The sequence below is a fragment of the Gavia stellata genome, chromosome 29 (genome assembly GCF_030936135.1).
Source record: "Gavia stellata isolate bGavSte3 chromosome 29, bGavSte3.hap2, whole genome shotgun sequence".
NCBI lineage: Eukaryota > Metazoa > Chordata > Aves > Gaviiformes > Gaviidae > Gavia > Gavia stellata.
The window spans coordinates 2,562,862-2,580,515 of record NC_082622.1 but is presented as its reverse complement, the minus strand read 5'-3'; the positions used below and the strand labels follow the sequence as shown (position 1 = coordinate 2,580,515).

The following is a 17,654-nucleotide window of genomic DNA, read 5'->3' as shown; positions in this document are numbered from 1 at the left end:
CCAGCCCTGATCCTGGGGCATCCTGGCCCTGCCTCAGGGAGAATTCCAGACCAGCTCCCAGGGACATCCTAGCCCTGATCCTGGAGGATCCCAGCCCTGCCTCAGGGAGAATCCCAGACCAGCTCCTGGGGAAATCCTAGCCCTGATCCTGGGGGATCCCGGCCCTGCCTCAGGGAGAATTCCAGACCAGCTCCCAGGGACATCCTAGCCCTGGTCCTGGAGGATCCCAGCCCTGCCTCAGGGAGAATCCCAGACCAGCTCCTGGGGAAATCCTAGCCCTGATCCTGGGTGATCCCGGCCCTGCCTCAGGGAGAATTCCAGACCAGCTCCCAGGGACATCCTAGCCCTGGTCCTGGAGGATCCCAGCCCTCCCTCAGGGAGAATCCCAGACCAGCTCCCAGGGACATCCCAGCCCTGGTCCTGGAGGATCCCAGCCCTCCCTCAGGGAGAATCCCAGACCAGTCTGGGATTCTCCCTGAGGGAGGGCTGGGATCCCTCCAGGACCAGGGCTCGGGATGTCCCTGGACGCTGGTGGGATCTCCCTCCTGAGGGAGGTCCCTGGGATCCCCTCCAGGACCCAGGGAGAATTCCAGACTAGCTCCCCAGGGACATCCCAGCCCTGATCCTGGGGGATCCCACCCCTGGTCGCAGGGAGATCCCAGCCCTGATCCTAGGGGATCCCAGCTGTGATCTGGGGGGATTCCCAGACCAACTCCTGGTGAGATCCCAGCTCTGAACTTGGGGGGATCCTAGCCCTGCTCCCAGGCTGATCCCGGCCCTCCCTCTGGGAGGATCCCGGACCAGCTCCCGGGGAGATCCCAGTCCTGTTCCCTGGGGGATCCCAGCCCCACTCCCAGGCCGCTCCTGGCCCTGCTCCTGGGTTGATCGCGGACCATCTCCCGGGGAACCCCAGCCCTTCTCCCGTGTAGATCCCGACTCTGCTCCCGGGGGGACCTTGCGGGCGCGGTGGGCCCCACCCCGCTCAGGGGTCATCGCCGCCTTAAGACCCCTCCGGGCGCGCCCTTCCCGCGCGTCACCTCCCGGCTTCCTCCCGCCCCGCCCAGCTGACGCGCCGCTCCCCGGGGGCGGGGCCTCCGGGCGACCACGCGCCGCAGCCAATGGGCGTGCGCGCCGCCCGTGACGCCAGCGGGGCGGGGCCGGGGAGGCGGTAGCGGTGTCATGGCGGCGTACCCGGGGCAGGTGGGGCCGCGGCGGGGCCGGGCCGGGGGCAGCGCCGGGGGCCGGGGCGGGGCCGGCGGGGCGGGGGGCGCGGAGGGGGTGCCGGGGTGAGGGGCGGGGGGTGCCGGGGGGGAGCAGGGGGGCGGCGCGGGGCCCGGTGCCGGGCCTGGGCCCGGTGCCGGCCGCACACCGGGCTCTGCCGCTTCCCCAGGGCTTCCCCGGCGCAGGACAGACCCCCGGCGCGCCCCCGGCCGGCCCCTACCCCGGGGCTCCCTACGGCGGGGGCCCGCCCCCAGCGCCCGGGGCGCCCTACGGACAGCCCCCGCCCGGGGGTCCCTACGGAGGCGGCGCCGCGCCCGGAGGGCCCTACGGACAGCCTGGCAGCGGCCCCTACGGCGGCCCCCAGCCCGGGCCCTACGGAGGGGCGGCTCCCGGAGGTGAGCGGGGTCGCGAGTCGGAGGGGGCCCTCCTGCGGCGGGTACCCGGCGCCCTGGGTGGCCCCGGGACAGAGGTGCAGGGTCGGGGGGTGGGAGGAGGGTGTTCCCCAGCCCGGTCCCGCCGGTGTGTCCCCGCTCCGTGCCGGGAGGGCTTGGCTCGGCGCCCCTCACCCGGCTCCGCTGAATTCACCATACGAAAGAAATCGCAGAGTCCCAGTTTATTATTTTAAAATCCCAAGGAGGAGGAGGGAAGTGCCGAAGACGCCGCAGCCCTGAGCACCAGCAATAAAACCTGACAGCCGCACGCATGGCTCCCGCCGCTGCCAGGTTTACGGGGCGGCAGCGCCGTGGTTCTCTCTCCAGTCCCGAGCTACACGAGGGGTCTGATTCACTTCCCTTCCTCTGCCGCCAGACGCTGCGTGCCAAGCCCTGGGCCTTGCTAACCTGTTCTCCCAGGATCGTATGGCTGTAAAAAGCTGCTTAAAGCAGAAGTGCTGACTGGTCCCTGGGTGTTGGCTGCATCTCCGTGCGCCATCCCCGGGGACGGACCAGCCAGCGGCCTCTCTGAGGGGAGGTGAGAGCCGCTGATGGCTTCTCCCCGCACAGGTAATGCCCCCCCAGGTGTGGACCCAGAGGCCTTCTCCTGGTTCCAGGCGGTCGATGCCGATCGCAGTGGGTACATCTCCGTGAAGGAGCTGAAGCAGGCGCTGGTCAACTCCAACTGGTCGACGTTCAACGACGAGACCTGCCTGCTGATGATAAGTGAGTCTGGGCTCTCCCTGCCCTCCCCCTGCTTTTTATTCTGATCTGTTGGAGACGAGCCTCTGTCGGGGTGAAGCCCAGCCCAGCCTGCGTTCCCCTGTTACCTGAGCATCGCTTACCTGAGCAGCTGGCCTGTAAGTGCTCTCTGGAGTGAGAGCTGGGCAAACCAAGCAGCTCTGAGCGCCCTTTTGGTGGAGGACACGAGTCAGGGGCCCAAAATGCTGCTTGGGGAAGGGAACCCAGCTCTGCACAAGGCCGAGCAAGCCCCCAATCCCAGAGAGCTGGGAAGCAAAGGGAGGGAGAGCTCCAGTAGTGAGCCAGAGTCACAGCCTTCCCCTCCTTGCCCCAGCATCGAGTTTTGGTACTGTTTCCTACCAGCCTCTTAGGGATTGAATGATGCTGGTTGATTGCAGTCCTGGTGAGGGAGGGCTTTCGGGGCTGGAGCGGGGTGCCAGGGAGCTGCAGTGCAGATCCTGAGCTCTCTGGGAGTTTCTGCAGCGTGTTGTTCCTCCGATCCTCACTGCCCTGCTACTGCTCTTCGTTCTTTCCTCTCCAGACATGTTCGATAAGACCAGGTCAGGACGCATAGACGTGTACGGCTTCTCAGCCTTGCTGCGCTTCATCCAGCAGTGGAAGAACCTTTTCCAGCAGTACGACAGGGACCAGTCAGGCTCCATCAGCTTCAGCGAGCTCCAACAAGGTGGGCGAGGGGCAGAGACACCGACCTGGCCCTTACCGAGCTCCCCGTGGACTGCTCTCTGGCTCTGCTTGGTGTTTATTTCCAGCCCGGCCCCATGACTCCTCCTGGCGCTGTCCCTGCAGCAGGGCTGGGTGTCTGAGCTCCCGGGGTGCCTCCCATGCAGCCGTGGCTGCAGTCCACGCCTGCCGCTGCACTGAGGCACGCTGGGCTGGCTAAACCGGCTGTGGCAGAGCTGGCGCTGAGCCTTCCCGTGGGGCAGGAGACGAGGAGCCACAGCAGGGCTGCGGCGCAAACTTCCTTCCTTAGGGAAGCCCAGAATGCCCCCCCCTCCAAATGGCATGTGGCTAAAGCCTGTTTTCTGGGAGGATGTCTTGGGCGTGTGTGTCTGATGGAGAGGAAAAATGTCTGGAATTCATGTCTCGTTTGGTTCTTCCCTCTGGAGAGCCCTGCCCAAGCACACCCACTGTCAGAAGTGAGCACCACGGGGCTGTGGGAGATGGGGTGTGTGCCAGCAGTGGGAGGGAGGGCACAGTGGCTCTTCCTCCCATTGGGAGGGTTTAATCCGAGTGTTTCTTGCTCCCAGCTTTCTCCCAGATGGGCTATAACCTGAGCCCCCAGTTTAGCCAGCTGCTGCTGGCCCGCTACGCCCAGCGATCCTCCAACCCCAGCATCCAGCTCGACCGCTTCATTCAGATCTGCATGCAGCTCCAGAGCACGACCGACGCCTTCCGCGAGAAGGACACTGGGCTGGTGGGCAATGTGCGGCTGAGCTATGAGGACTTCCTCACGATGGTCGTGACTCGCATGATGTGATGCCCTCGGCGGAGGCCGGTGCAGGCTGCGAGCCGGCCAGGAGCTCTGCGGGGCTCTCCGGGAGCAGCAGCCGTCCTCGGCCTCGCACTGGGATGTGGCCGAGCCTCCCGAAGAGCGAGCTGTTCCCCCAGGCTGGCTTTCCAGCCTGCTCCGCCCAAGGAGCCCCGAGGCCTGCTGGGACCCTCCCAGCTCCGATTCCTTGTCCCCACTCAATGGCAGTGGGTGCCTTCACGCCAAACTGGAGCCCAGTTCTGGGGCCGTGCTGTGGGTTGGGACAGCCAAACCAGTAGCAAGCTTGTGCCATGCCTCCCAGGGATCGCTTAGATCTTCCCTCGCCAGACACAAAATTAAACTTAAACCCCATCTGTGCTGTCCCTCTGCTTGGCAGGATGTTTGCAGTGGAACATCCGTGTCTCGACACGCTTTTGGGGACTCTCCAGTGACCAAAAGCTGAGCTGTCATTTGAAAAGCAGCAGGAAGGGCACAAGCGATGGCAGAGCTCGTCCTTCCTTGCCTCGCAGACTGCCCTTCCTTGCCGGGAGCACATCAACCCCTTGGCTGTGCTGGAAACACTCCAGCTTTCTGGGGAGTCTGAGCCCAGTTTCTCTCCAAGCTGCTTGGAATGGGCCACGTCGCTGCAGTCACATGCAGGATCATCGACCCCCCCTTCTTGCCAACGTCTGTCTTGATTTGTCTCTGCCAAAGCCAAACTCGGAAACGGTTTAGAGCTTATTTTTACAGCTTTGGAATAAAAGGCGATGTGCACTGGTTTCTGGGTGGTTTGTGTGTGCCGAGCGGCTCGCAGGGACACTGCCCAGCCCATGTCACCCCTGCGGGGCCGGCAGCAGCTCTGGGTGCCGGAAGGGGACATGTCTTCTTCCTGCGCCCACAGCCCTGCTCTGGGCGCTGCTCCGAGGGCTCAGTGCACTTTCCTGACGTTCGTTCTTACACATTGCATGTCAACTTACAGAAAATAAGGTGCCAGGGTCTCCTGCTGAGATACAACCAGGAATGTAAAGACTTGACCAATGCAAAGGTTTTCTTTCCTGTGGTTTTAAAATGATGCCCAGGGGATTATCCTTTAATTGGCCTTGATGAGAAATCTCGGAGATGCTTTTTGAGAGACATCTAGAAGGAATTTTTATAAAAGAAAATAGTTAAAAGACAGTAACTTCTCTGATGCTTTTAGGAGCACTAACCAGACGTTGGTGTTTTCCTCAGCTTCAGCCAAAGGCGGGGCTTTTTGTTCTAGAGCATCGCCGATCATTCCAACGCTAGTTCTCCTCGTCCTCTGTGGAGCTGCCCAGCCTCACCGAGAGGTTTAAAGCCGGGGGGCAGGGGCTGCCCCCCGTCCCTGTGGTGTCACCCGTGCCGTGGCTGTCACCCCTCCTGGCCGGGGCTGTTGTGCGGCAGCAGGGAGGGCTGGGGGGGTGACCCCAGCTGGGGTGAGTGAGGGTATGTGCAGGGGGGTGTATATATATATAAAATACCCAGGGAAGTCTGTGTGTGTGTATAGACAGACAGGAGTGTCTCTGTGTATGTGTATATATATATGTACACACACACCCAGAGTAAGACACCCCTGTGCACATATAAATACTCTCTCACACACACCCCCTAACAGATAACCCGGGGTATAGACATACATACACAAACACCACACCGCGCACACACACTGACTCTGTGTGTGTGTATACAGGGTGTGTACATATATGTGTGTGTGTATATATATATATATACACACACGCACAATTACTGGCACCCCAATGTGTGTATATATGCAGAGTAAAACAAACACCCCTGTGTATATATGCGTATACACACACTAATAGACACCCTGTGTAGACACACATGCGCACAGGCACCCCCAAGTATACGCAGACATATACACACACACACACGGGTGTGTGTACATTTATTTACACACACACAGAGTAACAGACACCCCTGTGTATATATACATCTATATACACACACTAACAGGCACCCTTGTGTATATCCATACGTACACACACCTATTATCGACACCTGTGTGTGTATATACACACACACAAACAGACACTGATGCTTATAGAAACACACACCACACCTCATGTGCGCACCCATACACACGCACAATTACTGACACCCCAATGTGTGTATATACACAGAGTAACAGACACCCCTGTATATATATATGCACATACACACACTAATAGACACCCCCTACATAGACACACACGCACACAGACACCCCCAAATATATACACACATATACACATAGTAACAGATGTGTAGACACACACACTCTTAACAGATACCCTGAGTGTGCCTATACACACAGACACTACCAGACACCCCAGTTTATATATGTATAGACACCCCCAGCAGCCAACATTGCATCTGTACGTGTATTCCCACACAGGCTCTAAAAGATACCCCGTGTATGCGCAGATACACCCCCCCCCCTTGTGTATGCACATGCAGACACCCCCGTATGTACATATGGAGCTATACACAGACACCCCGCTCTGTGCATATGTACACACACAGACACTGCTGGTTTTATATATATGTCTCTCTCTATATATATACACACACTGTCACACTAACAAACACTGCTGGTTTTGTGTATATATATATCTACACACACACAGACACTGCTAGTTTTATATATATATACACACACACTAATAGACTGCTGGTTTTATATACATATATATACACACGCACACTGACTAACAGACACTGCTGGTTCTATAGATACATACATACAAACAGATGCTGCTGGTTATACATATATATACACACACACTGATACTGCTGGGTTGGGTTTTTTTACTATATATACACATTCTAACAGACACTGCTGGTTTTATGTATATACACATACATATATACACACACACAAACAGACACTGCTGGTTCTATATATATACACACATATACATACACACAAACAGACACTGCTGGTTCTATATATACACAGACACACAAACAGACACTGCTGCTTATATATATATATACACACACACACACAAACAGACACTGCTGGTTATAGACACACACACACAAACAGATGCTACTGGTTCTATACATATATACACATACAAACAGACACTGCTGGTGGATTTTTTTTTTTTTTTTTTAATCTACACACACACTCACGCAGAGCATGCTGTGGTTTTCTATACATCTACACACACACCCTCTCACACTCACCCAGCCTGGCAGAGCCTCTGTTCATACACAGAGGCACTAAGGGACACAGCAGTCTGTTAGTGTGTGTACAAAGATGTACAAACAGCAGTGTCTGCTGGGGGTTACACAGCTCTGCATACACAGACAGAGACGTGTCCTGTAGTGTGTGTATATGGGGGGGCGTATATAAACAGGGGTCAGGGTGACAATGTGGGTGTGCATATAAACAGCAGTGTCAGCATGTGGGGGGGATATATGTATTTATTTTAAAACCAGGGGTTCTCGGGGGGGGGGGGGTGTCTTCACACGCTCTCTCTAACAGACACCCATGTTTTTATATATATATATATACACCCCCTCCACTCTGCTGTTTATATACCCACACACTAAAAGACAATGCTCTGTGTGTGTGTGTGTATAAAAAAGTATATATACACCACAACCCCCCCCCAACAGATATGGCTGTTTATATGTGTCTGTAGATACACACTCACACAAACAGACACTGATGATTTGTTAGCATGTGCATGTGTAGGGGGGGGGGCCCTATTAGCACACGTGTGTATAAAAACCCAGCTGTGTCTGTTAGTCTGTGTGTGAGTGTGTGTATAAATATATATATAAACAACACACACACCACCACCCCATCAGTGTCTGTTAGAGAGAGTGTATGTGTACATGTGTATAAACCCACAGTGGTGTCTCTGTGCACATGTGTGTACATACATATATGTGAAAACCGCAGTGTCTATTAGTGTGTGTGTATATTTATATAAACCAGCAATGTCTGTCTCTGTGTGTGTGTGTGTAAAACCAGCAGTGTCTGTTAGCGTGTGTGTGTATGTGTCTCTCTCACTCGCGCGCGCGCGCTCTCTCTCTCTCTCTCTCTCTCTCGATAACCAGCAGTGTCTGTGTGTGTACATACGCACAGAGCAGGGTGTCTGTGTATAGCTCCATATGTACATATGGGGGTGTCTGCGTGTGCATACACAAGGGGGGGGTGCGTATCTGCGCGTACACGGGGTATCTGTTAGTGCCTGTGTGGGAATACATGTACAGACGCAATGTTGGCTGCGGGGGGGGGTGTATATACATATATAAACATATATACATATAAAAACATAGATAAACATATACAATACACATAAACATATATACATACATAAACTGGGGTGTCTGGTAGTGTCTGTGTGCATAGACATGGGGCTGTTGTTAGTGTGTGTGTAGGTATAAACACAGCAGTGCCTGTATACACGTATCGGAGTGTATATCAGTCTATACATGTGTATCAGTCTATATATGTGCATATCAGTCTATATATGTGCATATCAGTCTATATATGTGCATATGCGTGTATATATGGACATATGTGTGTGTAAATGTATGTATATATATGTATATATGTGTGTATGTGTGTGTATATATGTATATACCCATATATATGTGTGTGTATGTATATACCCGTGTGCTTGTGTGTGTGTGGCTACACGGGGTCTGTCCCACTGTGTGGGCTCACAGGCAGGTGCGGGCTGTCACCACCAGGTGGCGCCCCACTCCACACGGTGGGTGCCCCCCACCCCGCCCGGGTGCTGCGGGGTGGGGGGGGGACACCCCGGGAGGGGTGGAAAAAAGGGAGAGGAGAGGCAGTAAATAAATACAATTCTTCAAAGCAATTTTCTACACCACACCCCCCCCCCCCCCCCCCCCCCCCCCCCCCGGGGCCCTCTCAGCTCTCCCCACCCCTCCCGTGGACCCGCCGGGGTGGCCCGTGTGGCTGTGGTGGCACTCCTGGCTGTGGGGTGGCTGTGGTGGCACGCCTGGCTGCACTGGCACGCCTGGCTGCAGGGCAGCTACAGTGGCCTGGGTGGCTGTGGTGGCAGTTATGGTTGTGGGGTGGCTGCTGTGGCATGCCTGGCTGCAAGGCAACTACAGTGGCCCATGTGGCTGCGGTGGCACTCCTGGCTGCTATGGCACTCCTGGCTGTGGTGGCACACCTGGCTGCGGTGGCACACCCGGCTCTAATGGCACGCTTGGCTGCAGGGCAGCTACAGTGGCCCGGGTGGCTGTGGTGGCACTTATGGCTGTGGGGTGGCCGCTGTGGCACTCCTAGCTGCGGCGGCACACCTGGCTGCAAGGCAACTACAGTGGCCCGTGTGGCTGCGGTGGCACTCCTGGCTGCGGTGGCACACCTGGCTGCGGTGGCACACCTGGCTGCAGGGCAGCTACAGTGGCCCGGGTGGCTGTGGTGGCACTTACGGCTGTGGGGTGGCTGCTGTGGCACTCCTGGCCACAGTGGCCCGCGCGGCTGGCCGTGCCGGGTCCAGCGCTGGCCGCCGGTGCTGGCTGCGGTCACAGGGAGCCGGTGTGGCCGGAAGGCACACAATGAGCGGGGGCCTTATCTCGTCCCGCAGCCCTTCCCGGGGCCACGGCTGTGTCCCCCTGGGATGGGGCAGGCGGGGGGCAGCAGGGCCATGTGTCCCCCCACTCCGAGCAGGGCTGGGGAAGGAGCAGACACCCCTGGCACTGAGGCTTCAATAAGTTTATTTACAAATAATAAAAAGCAAAATAAATACAAAAAGTCTTAAAAGTACAGCCCGGGGGGGGGGGGGGGGAAGGGGGACCTGGGCTGTGTTGCTGCGTGGTCCCCAATTGTGGCCCCACCAGGACGGGGACACCGTGGGGCTGAGCCCCCCCTGTCCCCGCAGTCCCCGAGGGGGTGGCAGGGGCCATAGCACCATAGGGACGGGCAGGGGGGGACGGTGGGGACCCCAGCCCCATCCCCAGCTGGCAACACCCAGCCTCGGGGCTCCTCCAGCCCCGGGGGCACGGACGAACCCCCACCCCGGGCACCACTGGGTTATTTTAACCCCCCCCGCTCCAGGGCTGCCCGGGGTGAGGGGAGCTGGAGGGCAGATATGGGGGTGCAGGAGCCCCGGGGGTCCCGTTGCAGTGCTCCCGTGCCCACCGGTGCTGCGCAGTGGGAGGAGGGCGGTGAAGCTGCCAGCGCTGGCCGGGGCGGGGGGCGGCCGCCTTTGAAGAGCCCCCAGCTGCCACCGAAGCCCAGCCAAAGCCAGGACGGGGGGATTAGTGGGTAAATCCCACAGGATGCAGGACGGGCCCCCGGGGCACCCCCCGGCCGCACGCCCCGTGCACGCGCCACTGCACCCAGCCGCCGCGTCAGCACAGCGGGGACACACGGCCCCTGGGGATGGGGACCCAGGGGACAGTCCCATCCCCCTGCCCGGGCGCACGGGGCTGCATGGGGGTCCCACCCCACAGGTGCCCCCAGGAGGGGATGGAGGGGCTGCAGCGCTGGGCAGGGCCATCGTGGGGACAAGGACATCTGCGGGGCTGGGGGGCCCCAGGGTGGGGGGGCCATGGGCAGCAGGGCGCTCACTTGTGGGCCATGTCCTCCATGCTGACGCGGCCCCAGACACCCACCACGAAGGTCTCCACCTCGCACTCGTTGACGCCGCGGGCGATGCGGAAGTGGCCGCCCTCACCCCATGCCGTGCCCCAGGAGTTGGCCGCAGTCTGCGGAGGGGACACAGGACACAGCTCAGCACTGGGTGGCCCAGCTGGACCCCCCATCCCCGAGCTGGATCCCACCTGGGCATGGGAAAGCAGCACTTGCACCCACCCACCCCAATGACTGAGCCCCAACAAACTTGTGACACCCGCCAACACTTACCCAGTATTTTTGGGTCTGGCCATCAGGCAGCTGCTCTTCTCCCCACCTGCATTGAAAGGGCAGGGCAGTGGGGGGGGGGTCCTGGGGCACTCCCTTGGGCTGCACCCCGTACTGTGGGCATCACCCCGCCCGGCACCGCCACAGCGGGGTTCTGTGTTGACCCCGCTTGTTTCCTGGCCCCGGCACAGCCCCAAGGGCCAGGCTGAGGTGTTTACGTCCGCTCCCAAAATACAGGCAGATATATTTAGCCGTGGGGAGGAGGAAGGAAGCTGCTGGCACAGGGCAGCCAGCCCCCTCCCCTCCTCGGGCTCTGCACCTCCAACCTGCCTCCCTGCGTGGAGGGAGGGCTGAGCACCACACACTCGTGTCACTTGTGGCCGCAGCGCCGGGGCAAGCATCGGCCCCTGGCAGGGCTCCCGCCATCGCGCCCTGCACCCTCCTTCCCTTCCCGCTTCCTCTCCCTGCCTGGAGGAAGGGGACGCCTTTCCTCCCCTGAAGAAAACGCTTCTCCCGCCCGGAGTGGGGCTCTCCGCACCCCCCCCGCGCCCCCCTGAGCCCCCCACACCACCCCCCACCTACCCGGTGATTTTGACCGAGTGGGTCCCGTGTCTCTGGTGCTTCGTCCCCTTCCCCTCGGCCACCGGCGTGTGCCGATAGATCCCACTCTTGTACATGAAGAAATCCTCATGCACCTCCAGGATGGCTGTGGGCAGAGGGAGAGGGTCTGGGAACGCTGGCCATGTCCCGGGAGATGGGGGGGGCCGAGCTCCTGGGGCTCCGCGTCCCCCACAGCGGAGGATACGGGCACCGGGGACACGGGGCATCGCCCAGGAGGAGGGAAGGCAGCAGCCGGATCCTCCCCCGGGCGACGTGACAAGACTCGGAGGAGGATTAAAAAAAAATAAAGTAAACCAAAACCAACTGCCAAGACAGAGATTAAATCTCAGGAGTTAATGAGCAACAAGTGCCCGCTGGTGTGGGCAGCGTGACGGGCACCCCGGGGCCGGCGAGAGCACGGCGCTGCCCGGGCACGCGGCTGAGCATTAAGCCGGAAAAGCAGCCGAGGTGGGGGGTCCTGGCTCCCACCCCGGCCCCCGGCCCCAGGCAGGGCGGCTTCCCCCACCCACCGCGTCCCCCCGGCCATTGCAGCACCCAGCTTCGGGGTGTGCGGGTGGGGTGCCCATGCCGGCTCCCTACCTTGCACGGGGCCGTTCTCCAGCAGCTCCTTCATGATCTCCTTCTCCTGCAAGCACAGAGCCGGGTGGTACCGGGGCCGGGACCCCCGGCGCTGCCCTCCCCAACCCCCGGGGATGCAGGCAGAAGCCGTTTTGGCACCCACGGGTGGGTGTCGTGGAGATGCCGGGTGGAGGAGCAGCTCCCCTGGGGGCTCCGTGGCGGGTTTTTCCCGGCTTCATTTCCAAACTTGGCTTTCCCAGGCAAACCACCCTAAGCCAAGCCCCTTCCCGCTCCCCACACCAAACGGCTCCCGCTTCGCCCACGCTGGCGGCTCGGCCGGGCCCGGCCCCGTCCCGCGGGCACTCACGCTGGAGGAGAGGCGGTAGGCGGGGGTGGACTGGTAGATCTCGTTGGCGTGGGTCTGGGGGTTGGGGCAGCGCGCCGTCGCCTGCCGCTTGCCCCTGCCCGTGGAGCGGCTGTGCATCATGCAGGGCTGTGCCGCCGGCTGGCTCTCCTGGCTGGTGAAGGGGTAGCACTCGTCCGTCACCACCCTGGGCCAAGGGACAAGGACATGAGGAGGGGAAGGACCACCCGGCTCCATCCCCAAACCCCCCCTCCCCGAAACCCCACGCTCCATCCCACCTGGGCTGGCAGCCTGAGGTCCCCACGTGCCCAAGGGACAGCCCTGGGGACAGGATGTGCACGGGGCACCGGGGGTGCTGATCCCGGGCTCTCCCCGGGTAACCAAAGCCCTGAACCCCCTTATCCCACCGCAGCACCGGGGCAGCCTCTGCCCCCCCGTCCCGTCCCATCCCACTCACCCTCGCCTGCGGAGGTACCACCAGGCGCCGTCCAGCCGGCCCCCGCTGCAGCCCCGCTGGTTGCGGGTGTCGCAGGACAGGAGGTTTTGGGGTGACAGGGCGGGCGTCATGTGTCCCATGGAGTGGATGGAGATGCGGTCCGAGGCGACGGCTGCGAGCGAGCCAGGGGGTCAGGGAGCGGCGGCTGCTCCCCCGGGTCCTGCCCCACACCCCAGCCCTGCGGCAGCAGGTTTAGTCCCTGTCCCCACCAGCCACCCCATCCCATCCCGTCCCATCTCACCCGCCGTGGAGAAGGCCCAGGAACCGGCGCAGTTGCCCTGGTCCAGGGGCTCATGGATCATCCCGGGCCACTTCGCAGCTGCATCAAAGTGGCGGGGCAGCACCTCGTTGGAGTCCATGTTCATCTGTGGAGGCAGAGCCGAGGCATGAGGGGTGCTCGCTGCACAGGGACCCCCCGCTCCTTCCCCCCGCCCGCAGCAGCCCATCCCTCGGAGCCGGGGTCCCCAGTCCTGCGGGGCCCCACCAGTGTCAGCATCCCCCAGCCCCACTGCAGAAGTGATGGGGCAGGACCCCTCGGGACAGGGACGCCCATAGCCCTGGCTGACCGTGAGCAGGATTCAGGTGCCCCCTGGTCCCAAAGGAGCCGGACCCCTCAACCTTCCCTAAATTTGGGCTCCTCAGCCCCAGCGGTTCCTTAGGCAATGACAGCACCAAGTCCCCAGTCTCGAACACCAGCAAGGGCGGTGCTGCCCGGCCATGAGTACATGGCACCGGGTGCCTTGAGCCCCTCATTGTGGCCTCTGGCCGGCTCTCACCCGGCTGCTGACTCACGCCCAGCCTTTCCGCTCTGGGGGGGACGGTGCCCCCGCCCCGGCCGTGCACAGCTCAGCCTTCCTGGGGAGGACGCGGCCCTGACACCCGCCTTATCCCAGTGCAGGAAGCGCCTCTAAAATTAAACCTTACCGGGAGTCAAGGCCACGGCGCTGGGCGTGCACCGCGCACGTCGCTCGCTCCCGGCCAGCACCCATGGGGTCCCCGGCCACTGCCCACCCCGAATGGGGGGCCGGTTTCAGGTGCAGCCCGGGGGCAGGAGGAGGCACCCCGCTCAGAAAGCGCTGGCGCAGCTGGCTCTGCCGACTCAGCAGCTGCAGGACTGGCTTTCCGATGGGAAAACGGCACGGAGGAGCGGGGGAAAAAACAACACTGGCAGCCCGGGGATTGTCAGGGGGAATTTGCTGAGCTGCTGTCTCCAAACACAAGGGCTGCCTGCGGCACCCACCCGGCACGGCCCCTTCCCTGCCTCCCCCCGGCTGCAGAGCCCCTTCCCAGGATTGGGGACACTGTGGGGACGTCGCTAGCCGAGGGGATGGTGAAGCACTGGGTGAAGCCATGGGACAGGCAGGCTCAACCCTCGGCGTGCCTCAGTTTCCCCTTGCACCCAAGGGGCCTGGGGGTTTGGGGGGGGATGACTTACGTGCATCTCGTTCATGTTCATGACGGTGGGAGAGGGCCGGAAGGTGCCCAAGCGGTGCCGGATCCCGTCCTCCAGCGTCATGCCCCAGAACTGGCTGTAGTTGGCGGCTCTCCAGCTGTGTGGGAGGCAGGGCCGTGGGTCAGGGGTGCCCCAAAAAGCACCAAGGGGTGAAGCATCCCTTCCCCATCCTCCCGGTGCCCTGTCCTTACCCGTAATTGCCCCTGTTGATGGCGTCGATCAGCTCCCCGTCCATCAGGCAGGCGTGGTCCTCGCACTGCCACTGCCCGCCGGGGCCGCAGGTGCTGCAAGGGGGACGGCACCGGAGGGGACAGTCAGCCAGGAAGGGACGGTGTCCCTGGGGTGACCAAGGGGACCCCGGGTGGGTTCTGCCCCCCTCCAGCTGGGGACTTGCTGCCATCGTGAGCAGCCAGCAAGGGGCTGGGGGCTGCTTCTGTACCGGGGTCTGGGGGGGTCACACCGTGGCTCAGCAACTCGGGATGGGGTGAAGCTGGGCCAGGAGCCGGCGGACAGCCCTCTGCACAGCCCTGGGGGCTGTGTCCCCCCCCCGCCCCGGTCCCCGCAGGAGTCCGGAGGGCAGACAGAGCATGGGACAGAAAATCAGCTGAAAAGCAGCCAGGCCTGCAGACATCAGAGCGGGGCTTGGACGCCAGCCCAGGGAGGGGATTCGGGGCTGGCTGTACCCCCCTGCCCCGGGGCCAGCCGCTCTGGCCAGATTAGCCAGGAGCCCTGCAGCACCCATGGGGAGAGCCGGGGCAGGGGGTGGCTAGTGGGGATCTGCCGGGTCTGGGTATCCCCGGGGAGCCCTGTGCTCCCCCGGCACAGTGAGCAATGCTTGGCGTGCTCCCTCCTGCCAGCCAGCCAAGTTCCCGGCACACTCTTCCCTTTTAAGGAGCCGTGCAAGGCCGGAGCCGTGTCCCGCCAGCCCGGCCCCGATCCCGCCGGCAGCACCTGCACCCCGGCACTCACCTCGTCCCCATCCCCAAGTGCTCCCGGTGCTGTGCTGGTGACCCCACACCTGGCTGTTAACTCCTCGGGGACTCTCACCGGAGCACCTCAGGGTGCAGCCAGCTGGGTGCCCACAGCAGCCCCCTCTGCTTCACCATGCATCGCATTTGCCCCCTGCCAACCCCCCCGTCCCCGCGGGAGCCAGGCAGGGACAAGGTCTGGGGTGAAGCGCTGCAGGAATTGCTGCTCTCCAGGCACCGAGTGCAGGGGAAGAGGGTTTTGGCAGAAAAGCCTCAGCCCCCGAGGGCCAGCGCTGTTGGGGAAGGGATGCTTTCCCAGCAGCAGGGACCAGTCACCCAAATGCACTGCTCGGGGACCTCGACCTTCCCCCGGGGCTCGGGGACAGCCTCCAGCCCTGCATGCCTCTGTGCCACGGTCCTGGAGGAACGCTGGGCAGCATCAGGGGCATCGGGGCTTCGGGGAGGGGTCGGGCGGGCTTTTCACCTCCAGCTCCAGTGCACACGCCTGCACACACGTGCACACACACGTGCTCATGCTCTCGCACACGCCCCAGACAGAGCCTTTGATTTCCCTTATCTGCCGCATCGTTGCAATCCAGCCAGCCCTGCTGTGTTTGCTCCTTGTCTACGGGCAGATCTGTGCTCGCAGGTTCCCCTATCCCCCACCTCCAGGATGCCATTAATACCACCGCAGCCGTTTCCAGATAAACCCCACGCTGCTCGCTAATGCAAACAGCGAGCTCCTGGCGTGCAGCACAGACGGGCTGCTTGCACCCAAGCAGGCGGCCGGGCCGGACTCTGGCTGCCTGGCATGGAGCCGCGGCGGCTGCCAGCTGCAGACGCGTCCCGTCAGGCTTGGGCAAGCTGGGCTTGGACCAGCGCGGCCAGAAAATCCCCGGCAGCGGTGGGCCCGTGTTGGCAGCCCACAGCCAGCCCAGCCACGCGCTAACCCGGTGGAGCGAGCGGCTCCCACAAAGGCATGCGCTGAAACTTGGGAGCGGCTCAAGGCCCCAGGCTCTCTGCTCCAAATATGCCAGAGCAAAGGCATTTGGCACTGGCCCCCGCCACCCAGCTCGGGCCCTGTGCTCCCGCTCCCGCCGAGCCGGCTGCGGGCAGCCCTGGCACTCGCAGGCCCCCCGATGCCCTTCCTCCGGGCAGACAGCGTGCCGGCGCCGCACCGGCGGTGCCCGCATGGCATAGAGAGCGAGGATGCACTCACCACAGGTTGCAGTTCTCCCGGTACGTGGCTCCGGTGGGGTAGCTGCGGCCGGTGCGGGCACAGCCTGGATGGGAGAGGGGAGACCCCCGGTAAGTGCCTGGCTGCACTGGGGGTCCCGCCAGCACCCCCATGGCTCCAGGGAGGTAAATACCAAGGGGAAAATAAATGCAGTCCTTAAAGCCAGGCAGGTGCCTCGTTGCAGCTTGGCACCTCCAGACCCATGTGCCCGCCCAGCCGGGGCACGATGGGGATCAGCTCGCGCCCCACAGCTCAGGCTGGCTCGGTGCCGGGAGGGTTAACCGTGGGGCTGCGCGTGGGGCTGCCGAGCAGAGCCGGCCTCGCAGGCGCAGGCTGGCGGGAGTGGGATAAAGGGGCCAGTTGTACCCGGGAGCTGGCTCTGATCTGCAGGCACTTCTTAGAGAGCCTTGTGCTGCGCGGCGGGGGCTGCCTGTGCCCCCAGCTCGCCCCCGGCCGCCCCAGCTGCCAGGCGGGTTAAGTCAGGGCCAGCATCCGCCTGCCCCAGACATGATCGGGGAAGCCAGGATGGAGCACCCGCCACCCCTGCTCTGCCCCACAGGTACGCGCCGCTGGAGCTGCCCCTCTGCCCTCCTGCCCCCCCCCAGCAGCGCTGCCCATGGGGAGGTGCAGGGGACGGGCTGCGGGGCCACGGGCTGCTCCCAGCCCTGTTTTTGGGAGCCCAGCCCCAGCCCCGCGACTTTGCACCCCAGCTCCAAGGGGTCCGGAGCAGCTCTGCAGGTAGGGCAGGGCTGTGGGGTGCCACACCCGGCTGCACCCATTACCCTGAGGGGCAGCAGCTGCATCACACAGCACCTTGAGCACCCCTGGCACCTACAGACCCCTGCCTGGCTAGGCTGGGGGCTGCCTCACCTGGAGCTTTGGGAAAGGGGGCCGGGATGCCCAGGCAGTACTCCCAGAAGTCAGGGCAGCAGTCGGAGATGGTGCGGTTGCAGAAGAGGTCACAGTAGCAGAGGGTGTCGTGGTAGGGCACGGTGCAGCCGTCGTCCCGGCCATGGCAGCAGACATCCCCTCGCTGGCAGTAGGACCCACTGGCATCGTAAACCCCGTGCTCGTACAAGCCGGGGGCCAGCTCCCGGCGGGTGCGTACCCGGGAAGCCATGGTGGCCTCGGCCAGCAGCCGGAGGCAGAGCAGGGCCCGCAGCAGGCGCATGTTGCCGGCAATGTCCCCAGACCTGCA

The 17,654-nt window shown here is 62.1% G+C and overlaps 2 protein-coding genes across 3 annotated transcripts; one reads left to right on the top strand and one right to left on the bottom strand.

Moving 5' to 3' along the window:
- The first annotated feature begins 1,179 nt into the window (after positions 1 to 1,179).
- Positions 1,180 to 4,659, top strand: PEF1 (penta-EF-hand domain containing 1). Its single transcript, XM_059830881.1, has 5 exons — positions 1,180 to 1,200; positions 1,391 to 1,616; positions 2,223 to 2,378; positions 2,935 to 3,078; positions 3,662 to 4,659. The coding sequence occupies exons 1-5, from the start codon at positions 1,180 to 1,182 to the stop codon at positions 3,889 to 3,891; spliced, it is 777 nt and encodes a 258-aa protein (XP_059686864.1). The 3' UTR covers positions 3,892 to 4,659.
- Positions 4,660 to 10,266: 5,607 nt separating this feature from the next.
- On the bottom strand, positions 10,267 to 17,654 carry TINAGL1 (tubulointerstitial nephritis antigen like 1). 2 transcript variants are annotated; one of them, XM_059830848.1, is made up of 11 exons: positions 17,327 to 17,654; positions 16,439 to 16,502; positions 14,443 to 14,535; positions 14,234 to 14,348; positions 13,040 to 13,163; positions 12,760 to 12,910; positions 12,306 to 12,489; positions 11,960 to 12,005; positions 11,342 to 11,465; positions 10,763 to 10,808; positions 10,267 to 10,605 (listed from the first exon to the last, which is right to left on the bottom strand). In XM_059830848.1, the coding sequence occupies exons 1-11, from the start codon at positions 17,625 to 17,627 to the stop codon at positions 10,465 to 10,467; spliced, it is 1,389 nt and encodes a 462-aa protein (XP_059686831.1). In that variant the 5' UTR covers positions 17,628 to 17,654; the 3' UTR covers positions 10,267 to 10,464. The 2 variants fall into 2 exon arrangements, with proteins under 2 accessions (XP_059686831.1, XP_059686830.1); XM_059830847.1 differs by lacking the exon at positions 14,443 to 14,535 and having other exon boundaries at positions 17,327 to 17,603.

Bases quoted from the DNA above. Each gene is read 5' to 3' on its own strand.
- TINAGL1 (XM_059830848.1), bottom strand. From the start codon at position 17,627: ATGCGCCTGCTGCGGGCCCTGCTCTGCCTCCGGCTGCTGGCCGAGGCC. The intron at 14,536-16,438 runs GTGAGTGCATCC...TCCCCCTTGCAG, and splicing joins CGGGAGAACTGCAACCTGTG to CACCTGCGGCCCCGGCGGGC. The intron at 10,606-10,762 runs GTAAGTGTTGGC...TCCCCTCCGCAG, and splicing joins GCCAGACCCAAAAATACTGG to ACTGCGGCCAACTCCTGGGG.
- PEF1 (XM_059830881.1), top strand. From the start codon at position 1,180: ATGGCGGCGTACCCGGGGCAG. The intron at 1,201-1,390 runs GTGGGGCCGCGG...CCGCTTCCCCAG, and splicing joins TGGCGGCGTACCCGGGGCAG to GGCTTCCCCGGCGCAGGACA. The intron at 2,379-2,934 runs GTGAGTCTGGGC...TTTCCTCTCCAG, and splicing joins GACCTGCCTGCTGATGATAA to ACATGTTCGATAAGACCAGG.